The 8,938-nt window shown below is 66.2% G+C and overlaps 4 protein-coding genes across 4 annotated transcripts; 2 read left to right on the top strand and 2 right to left on the bottom strand.

Moving 5' to 3' along the window:
- Positions 1-612: 612 nt before the first annotated feature.
- Positions 613-2,602, bottom strand: F751_2451 (30S ribosomal protein S1, chloroplastic; the record flags this gene model as incomplete). The annotated part of the gene is made up of 4 exons (XM_011400203.1): positions 613-1,149; positions 1,390-1,635; positions 1,987-2,097; positions 2,315-2,602. The coding sequence occupies 4 exons, from the start codon at positions 2,600-2,602 to the stop codon at positions 613-615; spliced, it is 1,182 nt and encodes a 393-aa protein (XP_011398505.1).
- A 254-nt stretch (positions 2,603-2,856) lies between these two features.
- Positions 2,857-4,684, top strand: F751_2450 (hypothetical protein; the record flags this gene model as incomplete). Its single annotated transcript, XM_011400202.1, has 3 exons — positions 2,857-2,925; positions 3,206-4,026; positions 4,315-4,684. 3 exons carry the CDS (start codon positions 2,857-2,859, stop codon positions 4,682-4,684), a joined length of 1,260 nt encoding a protein of 419 aa, XP_011398504.1.
- A 615-nt stretch (positions 4,685-5,299) lies between these two features.
- Positions 5,300-6,954, bottom strand: F751_2449 (hypothetical protein; the record flags this gene model as incomplete). The annotated part of the gene is made up of 2 exons (XM_011400201.1): positions 5,300-5,587; positions 5,845-6,954. 2 exons carry the CDS (start codon positions 6,952-6,954, stop codon positions 5,300-5,302), a joined length of 1,398 nt encoding a protein of 465 aa, XP_011398503.1.
- Positions 6,955-8,168: 1,214 nt separating this feature from the next.
- F751_2448 (hypothetical protein) lies at positions 8,169-8,904 on the top strand (the record flags this gene model as incomplete). The annotated part of the gene is made up of 3 exons (XM_011400200.1): positions 8,169-8,226; positions 8,360-8,509; positions 8,708-8,904. Coding segments are annotated over 3 exons (405 nt in total), but the record flags the coding sequence as incomplete, so codon positions are not given.
- Positions 8,905-8,938: the final 34 nt, after the last annotated feature.

Raw genomic sequence — 8,938 nt, 5'->3', positions numbered from 1 at the left:
CGACGGAGTGGCGTGGGGGGGGGGGGGTGCGCAATCATGGCAGGTGTAATGCTGTTGGCTTGGCCCTAAGACTGCACACTGGGTCCCGAGTGCATCTCCTCAATATTGAAGGCTGGACAGGCGGCGCTGGTAGCGTCAGTGCCCAAGCGTGGGGCAGCCAAGGCGTGTCCACCAGCAGCGCATCCCTCGCACACCTTGAGCCGCTCAGCGATCCCTTTTCCCATGCCTCAGCGACCTTCCTGGTGCTTCACAAGCCGAGGCAATGTTCAAGTGACAATGGTCCAGGTGCCAGACGTGGCACAGGGGAGGACGCAGGCAAGGGAGCGTTGAGCTGATGTTGGGCAGGGAGTGGACCCAGGGGGAGAGGGCTGGATTTGGGGTACCAGAGTAGGAACACCAGGTATGCCTGGGTTCAGACGATGCATGGGCAGGGCGTATGGTTAACCTGCAGCAGCTGCAGCCGCGGGGCAATGGCGGGGAGAAACACAGGGTGGCTCCTCAAAGGACGCGGAGGCATCCTTCCCCTCCACACAGGCGTAGGTCCCCCGCCCTGCTTGCTCTTCGGCTCCCTTCTCCCCCTTTTCCACATAACCTCCCGCCCACAGGTTTCGCTCAGTAGAGGCCCGAAGGCGAGGCCTCGCCCGCGCCGGCCGCCAGCACCTCCAGGTCCAGCTGCTCAGCGGAGGCGCGCGCGGCAGCCTCCGCCGCCGCGATCTGCGCGCGGTACTGCGCGGCCATCTCCTCCGCGCGCTCGTAGACCAGGCCAGGGTCCTTGAGCATGTCCCCCGGCGCCGGCTCCAGCTTCTTGGTGCAGAGGGAGATGCGGCCCTTGTCCCGGTCCTGGGACAACACCAGCACCTTGATGCGGTCGTCGGGGCTCAGCACGCGGTCCACGGCCGTGATGCGGGCAGAGGAGATCTGGGAGATGTGGAGGAGGCCGGAGGAGCCGCCGCCCAAGTCGATGAAGGCGCCGTAGGGCTTCACGCTCATCACACGTCCCTCCACCACGTCCCCGGCCTTGAATGTCTCCAGCCGCTCCTCGTTCATGACGCGGCGGTGGGACAGCATCAGCCGCCCCGTCTCCTCGTCCACCTCCAGGATCTTGAACTGCAGGTGCCGGCCGATCAGCTCCTCCCAGTTGGTCGTGCGCTGTGGGTGTACACAAGGGGGGGTGGGGACATTGGGGGGAAAGGTCGGAGGTCTGCGGCTGCACACGAAGGCGAAGATGGCGCTGCGACCTCGTCAGCAGTCTGTTGGCTGCCCATGCATATCATTCCCCTGTGTCACCCATGTTGAAAACACCACGCACGCCTTCCAGAGACACGCCCCCTGTCGGCAGACACACGGCTTCCTCGACCCAAATGCCCCCCACTCCTCCCGTTCCCACACACGCACAATGCCTATTTGGGAGGAGGGGTTGAAGCCGCGCACGCCCTCCACGTCCACCAGCAGCCCCCCGCGGTTGGTGGCGGCCACCACGCCCGTCACCGCGGCGTCGGACTCCGCGATCTGGCGCAGGCGCTGCCAGGCGACCGATAGCTGTATTCGCTTGAGCGACAGGATGATGTCGCCGCGGTGGTCCTGCCGCACAATCACAAACTCGCGGGACGTGCCGGCATCCAGCAGGTCGTTGGACTGTGGGCGGCGTGGAAAATGGGAACGGGGTTTATGTCGGGGTGTCAGGATGGGAAGGGAGGGTCCCAGCGGGCACAGGACTACTGAATGTCTGGGAAGGCTCTGAACCACGGACACAGGATCCAACAGCGGCACGATAAACCCCCATGGGCATGCACATGGAATGCTGCCAGCCTTTGCACGACGATAAACTGGCAAGCTGCTCTGTGCGACTTCACAGCACCCAGTGTGACGCTGCATGCGCAGCATGCGTGCCGGCTGTGCTCACCACTATGCTCCAACCCCATCTCGCATGCACACAGCCAGCCCAACAACAAGCACCAGCCCAAGAACAAGCACCAGTCCACACACCCGTGGGACGAGGCCCAACGCCATCTCGACATTGGGCACGAAGGCTGCAGACTTCCCGCCGACGTCCACATGGGCACCCTTCTGGTCAACCTGAATGATGTGGCCCTTCACCTGCGCGAGAGACGAGCGACCAATGTCGGAGACGGGATAGATAGTCTGGAGGTATGCTTGTCGACACAAGCAATACATCGAGTGGTGCAGGCGGCGCGAGGCCGGTGCGCAGCCCGGCGCACCCCATGCATATGCCCGAGCAGACACGAGGGGGCGTATCCCATGCACAGGCCCTCCCGACACCCAGGCAAGGACCTCGATGCGTTCGCGATCCTACCTTCTCGCCAGACTTGAACGAGAGGGTGTTGGCATCCAGCAGGGCGTCGAACTCGGCATACAGTTCCGACTCCGTCTTATCCAGACCGAGCTCCTCGTTTGACGGCACCACCAGGGAGGGGGCTGCAGACTCCTGAACGGCGGTAATCGCAGCCGATCGATGAAGGGGGGTGCGACGGGGACGTGTCCATGTGCGCAGTGTCACACTCTGGTGCCCACGGAAGCACAGCCCCGGTGGGAGCCCCCGAGGGGGCGCCACCAGGGGTGACGGAGTCGCGGTGACATGCATGGCCCCCCGTGCCAGCTGCAAAAAGGGAGGTAGGCAGGATGGAGGGCGGAGGCGACTTGGTGATGTGTTCTTGGAGCGGCAATGAGCATGCGTGGTAGGCATGGAGGATTGGCCTTTCCCGCCACCCCATATGAACTGTCCCCATCTGCGCTGCCTCGAGCACGGCCCGGAAAACGACTCCCGCGACTGGTCCTACTGGCTCCCTCCAGCCCCCGTCACCCACTCCCCCAGGGTAAAATGTATACACGGATATCATGCGAGCGGTAATCCTTTTCTGGGCGCTCCTCATCCTGCTGTGCCAGTCTGGGGCATTGGCCAGTCAGGTGTGCGCGGGGCGGTGAAGATGGGAGTCGACCGCGATGTGCACCGCCAACCCAGCACATTGAGTCGCCCAGTACGACATTTTACTGCTAGTGTCTTCATTTCATGTCGAGCTATGCCTTCAAGGCGGGGATGAGGTGGCTTCACCATGCCTGGACACACGGGCAGGAGCCCCCTTCAACGCTGGGGCACGGCGTCAGGAGCACCACCCCGCAGCCCAGCGCCATGATCGAGCGACCCCAAGCCCCTTCCTTGCCCCAACCACCCCGCACCCCCCCTCAGGGAAACATCTACCAAGGCCTCTGGGGAGGTCTCTTTGCCAAGCAGGCCAGGGCCAACCGCACCGGCCTCTTCAGCAGCCTCCAGTCGGCGGTGGAGGGGTGGAGGGAGAGCGCCAGCGAGGCCCAGGCCTCGCTGGCGGCCCACCTCAACGACCGCGACGGCCGGAAGCGCTCCGACGGCCTGTTCTGGCCCCTGAACGCCACGCTGGGCCTGGTGCAGGGTGGCGAGGCTGCGGGTCCGCAGGCCGAGCCGCGGGCGGGGCTGGACTCGCTGTACCACCACGTGGCCTCCGACCTCGCCAGGCTGGACCCCAAGGTGCTAGCGGCCGCGGCTGCGCTGCAGGGCTGGGCCCTGGCCTCGCTGCTGAAGAAGAAGGAGGGCGTGACCAGCGGCCTGCAGCGCCTGCGCTACCCGCTCCCCCTCCCCGACCCGCAGTGGCCGGCCTTTGACCCTGCCCTCTGCCTGCGCCTGCAGAACTTCGGGGGCGGGGAGGGGTACCGCTCGGTCTACTTTGCGCAGGCGGCCTGCGACCCCGACACCTCCCTGTCAGCCGAGGGCCTCCTCTGGGGCGGCGCCGCCGCTTTTGGCCTGGACTGCACCCTGCACGGCAGCGAGGGGGAGGGCGGCGAGGGCGCCGGGAGCCCCCCCGCGCCGGAGCAGACCTGGCTCGGCTCCGTGGTGTCCTCCCTCCACCACACCCGGGCATGCACCCTGGCGGTGGCCACCGAGGCGGGGGAGGGCAGCATGCTCACGCAGTCCGCGCCGCTGCCGGCGCTGGGCGGGCCGGAGATTAATGCCATGAGCCTGAGGCTCTGCAACACGTGAGGAGCTCTAGGGAAAGAGGGGGTGTGATGGGATGGGGGGCATCGCACCTGTGTGCCATGTGGAGAGGAGGGCGGCGCGGTGGGGAGGGTGAGTTCAATCATCCCGAAGCTTTGTGGTGTGGAGTTGACAAGGATCAACTTGCCCAGACAGGAGCCTGCCGCCACGTGACCCATACATCAAAGATTGCTCCCCCTTGTAAGGACGGTGCCAATTTTACATGCACCGCACCCACCGACCCCTCTGATTCCCCGTCACCCACCCCTCCCACCCCCAAATTTCCGCAGTGCACTGGGCAGGGGAGGGGAGGGCGCCCAGCCCGCCGCGGCCGCCGACTTCCTGCTGCGCCGGCTGAAGCTGAATGGGCGGCCGCTGCTGCCGCCAGAGGGCATGCCGGCCCCCTCCGTGCCGCTCGCCGCCGGCTGCGCCAGCCAGCTGTACCACGTCAGCCCCCGCGCGCTGAGCGCGGGTTTCTCGTTGGACGGCGCGCTGGAGCTGGGCTCGGGGCCGCCGGTCCCGGGCACAGGCGTTGGCGCCCACGCATCGCTGGAGATCGCGCTGGGGAACTACGGCCTGGTGTCGGCCGCTGCCTCCTACCTCAGGGGGGGCGGCGGCGCCGGCGCCAACGGCGGTCCCTCCGACGACACGGCATTGTGACCCCTTCCAGGGTCCTGGAGCGGCCGTGGAATGCCATGCGGCCGCCACGCCGACCCTGCCCGCTGTCTGAACGCACCTGTGCCCTCTGCACCATGCCCTCGCACGATCTGGACCCCATGCAACCCCGCGCTCTGCAAAGCCCTTGGTTGAAGGTATGGTAAAAAATGTGTCAATCATGCGGGGCAGACGAGCGAGGTGGGGATGAGACCAAGCGGACATGCACGCCGGGTCTGGGCCCGCAGGCATGGGGGACGGGGGTATCTCCCAGGGGAACAGAGGCAGTGCAGGGCAAGAGATCAAAAAGGTACCTTTGGTGCTGCGCCTGAGGTGGCAAGGGGGTAGCACAGGGGTGTATGGAAAAGCTGTCGTACTGGGTGAGCCGGCGGCGGGGGTCCAAGGCGGGGCTGGGTGGACAACAGTGCTCTTGACGGGTGAGGAAGGGGGCCGCGTGGCAAGCTGGGCATGGCTTGGAGGCCTGCGGCTTCGTAAAGGTCTCCGGGCCAGGGGGCAGGAAAGGACGGTGTTTGCTGGTATGTTGAGGGGGCTGGGAGGGGCTTGGGGGGAGGGGGAGGCTTGGTGTTGGGTCGTGGGGTGGGTGGTGGGCTGAGAGCGGGCTCAGCGGTATTGCACCGCCCAGCCGGCGTCCAGGGGGGCGTCCCACACGCCCTCCTGGCCGTGCGGGTAGTGCAGGCGGTGCGGGGATCCCTGGTCGGCGCCGGGGTCCCCCAGCCCAGCGTCGCCCTGGTAGCCCAGCGAGGCCGCCTGCTGGTCCTGGGACAGGCCGCCGGAGGGGGGGTCAAACAGGTGCAGGCCGGCGGTGACGGCCGCCAGCATCTCCTGCGTCATGCCTGGGCCGGTGGACCGCTGGGGCACCGGGGACCAGGCGCCCATGCCCTGGGTCAGCTGCAACGAGGGGGTTTTGGGGGCAGGGGCGTCGGATGGTGGAGCGTGCCGGGGCATGGAGCTGTCTTTTGAGATGGGGGAGGTGCGGGCAGGCCAGCGCTGGACCGCGCATCAGGCACATGCACGCATCACTTGCCATGTTCGACTCACCCCCCCCCCCCCGCCCATGTGCATGCGCCTGCCCGGGCAATCAGGACGGATGCAACTCCCCTCCCCTCCTCTCCCCCAAAACACGCCAACAATTCCCCCCGACTCACCCCCGCCTCCTCCATCCCGAGCCCCTGGGCCTGCAGCGAGGTGGCCGGCGACAGCGCGGGCATCGTGGCCTGGCGCACCGGGTCTGCGAAAGGCGTAGGCAGCTGCACGTCCTCCGCCCAGGAGGTGGGCAGGGCCGGCAGGCTGGGCGCACGCGCGGCGGCGGCGGCCATGGCGCCGCTGCGTGCTGCGCCGGCGGGCGCGCCTTGCGGCACCCACTCCCGCAGCGACAGGCGCTCCGCGGCGGGTTGGGCGCCGGCGCTGCCGGACCCCGCCGTGAGCGGGGCGGGGTCCTGGGGCCCCAGCGAGCCCTGGCGCATGGCCTGGGCCTGCTGCAGCGCCAGCAGCAGCATGCTGGCGTCGGGGCTGGCGCCGCCCGCCGGCTGCGCGGGAGAAAAGCCCATGTCCGGGGCGCCGCCCAGCACCCCGCGCCACGCCAGCTGGCGGTCCACCTCGGAGCGGAGCAGGAGCAGCTGCGGCACGCCCAGCACGCCCAGCGCGTCCAGCAGGGCGGGGAAGTGCGGCGGCGGGGCATGCCCGCCGGCGCTGCTCTGCGGCAGCGGGCTGTGCAGGCGCGGCGCGGCGGGGTGAAAGGCCTCGCCCAGGGGCACGCTGGCGGAGCCAGCCAGGGCGGCGAGGGGGGAGGGGCAGGCGCCGGCGGACCCCGAGTGCAGGGCGCCGGCCAGGCCCGCGCCGTAGATCCCAGGGCCGTGCGGGGAGAGGCCTGGGACCTGCCCCTCCGCCAGGCTGTTCAGGCGGGCGTGCAGGCCTAGGCCCAGCCCGGTGTCCGCGCCGGGCATGGAGCCGGAGCGGGAGGGGGGGCCGTTGCCCGGTGGGGCGGCGCCGGGCCCCCCCATGCGGGCGCGTCGTCGGGCCAGGATCGCCGCCCGTGCCTCCTCGTCCACCTTGCGCGAGGCGCTGACCACCTCAGACACGCCGGAGAGGGCCCGCAGGACGCTGGCGCGGGCGTCCTCGAGCGGGGGTGGGGTGCGCTGGGCGGTGGGGCTGGCCACATGGGAGGAGTCGGAGGAGGAGACCGAGGGCGTGGCCAGGGCCTGGCCGGCGAAGGCGGACTGGGAGGGGCCGCTGTGTTCCTGGACCGGATTATTCATGGCCTGGGGGCAGTGACATGGGGGTTAAGGGGAGTCTGGCCTCAGGGATAAGCCGACGGATGGTGCATCCCGCGCGGGCAGCGTGTTTCCGGACGGCACCATGAGACCTGGAAATGCGACTCCAACCCTCACCTTCACGGATGCGCTAGGAAGAACGAGAATCTACTGTCTAGCATAGACCAGACTTTTTAGGAGGGGCCGGAATTGACGACAGGGGCCAGAGGGCGAATCGAGGGTGCGGGATGGGGGGAACGTGGTCCCTGTATCAGGGCCTTGGACTCTCTAGGGATGGGTCGGGCAAAAAACTGGGTCTCTGCGCAGCGGAGACCGTATACCCAGCAATCCGATGGCACTACAGGTGCATCAGATGTGCGTTCTGAAGCCTTGGAAGACCAGGCAAGTCCGCGTCCGTACTGTGCAACCACCTCCACCACAGAGCCATGAGTTTTCCCGCTCTTTTTTCCTTGTTACTGTCCTTGGAGGGCCCGTGAAATGACGGCACGAGAATACGACACTGAATATGACTAGACATGCTCCAATACGGCAATCCAGCCGGAAGCTGTGGTTGGCAGCCGAGACGTGCGGGTAAACTTCTGGAAGACAATTCGTAGCTTGACGCATGGGGGACGTACCATCAAGCACTCCTCGTCGGGAGTGCAGGGGCGTGTAGGGCACACTCGAAGACCGGCTCAGACAGTCTTCCCCCTGCAGCTTTGTATAGCCTTTGTTAAGTGCAGCACTCTGGTCGGGTGGTACGTACCCCTTCAGCGGCATGCCGAGCATTGCAATCACCCTCGTTTTTGTAGGGACGAGCGTTTAGAGACAGCGAAGGCAGCTTGCCTATCAATAAACCCAATACACTTAGCAACACCCTTGCGGCGAATCGATTACAAGGGGTGCTTAAAAAGGAAGTATGTGACTTTAATAGTTCCACGGTCGCGCGCACAAAGCATGCGGGAAATCCACCCATGGAGAGGTAGACGGAATTCCCATTACCAGCGCGCTCATCACTCCATTCTGTTGAGCGCTGACAAACCTCCACACATCTTTCTCACTCCATTTCGTCGTGTATCATTTCCATGGCAATGCTGTATGTCGGCGCTAGGACGGGCCTCGCGCTGAGGGGTCGAATCTGTAGCACCACACCATTGCCGCGGGTGTGCCGAATGCAACCTGGCTATAAAAGGCAACACAGCAACGAGTGCGATGTTCGTGTGTCCGCGATCAGTCCCGAGGCTGCGCTCGCGGTGTCCCAGCAGGCCGTGATTTATGGTGAGCGAGTCGGGAGCTGGGCATGGCTTCCCAATAAATGCATACAGGCATGCCTGGCGTGGCTCTGCCTCCAGCACTGTTCCCAGCTCGCCTCGTCCGATCCTGCTGCATCCCAACCCCCCGCATCCCGCAGTGGCTGTGCTGGGCGGCGAGGCAGCCTATAATGGCTTCAGCATCTCGGCTGGGACACCCGGCCGGCCCTCCATCGGGTGGACGCTGGTTGGCACGGCTGGCCTCACCACGGCAAGTAGTGTGGTCATGAGGGTTGGTGGAAAGGGAACCTGTCTGACACCCCAGCATCTTGGAGAGTCCATCTGGGCGAGAATGTGGAGCATGCCAGGCTTTTCGCCCTGGACCCATGGGGCCTTGCAGGCTGCCGCAGTCACCCGCATTTGACAGACCCAATCAGAGAGGCACACCTCGTCCTAGCTCATTAGATTCATGCCCCCCCGTCACCTCCAGACTGCTGCCTTGCTGCAAGCCGTCCCTCTGCAAACAATCGGTAGCGCGGCTGGACTTGCCATCTCCGGAGCAGTGCTGTTTTATTTCATCAAGAGAATACAGAGCACCCCTTACAATGACCGGGAGTGGCCTGGTGCTAGGGCATGGCCCGCCACCATGTCCCTCCTCACTTTCTTCATCCTTGCCGCCTATGCTCAAGCCCTCGCCTCCAGCATCACCTCCTGGAGGGGGGGGGGGGGGGGGGGTCTGT

Source organism: Auxenochlorella protothecoides (genome assembly GCF_000733215.1).
Source record: "Auxenochlorella protothecoides strain 0710 unplaced genomic scaffold scaffold24, whole genome shotgun sequence".
NCBI lineage: Eukaryota > Viridiplantae > Chlorophyta > Trebouxiophyceae > Chlorellales > Chlorellaceae > Auxenochlorella > Auxenochlorella protothecoides.
Note: the sequence above shows the minus strand (reverse complement) of the source record. Positions and strands in the feature narration are given on the sequence as shown.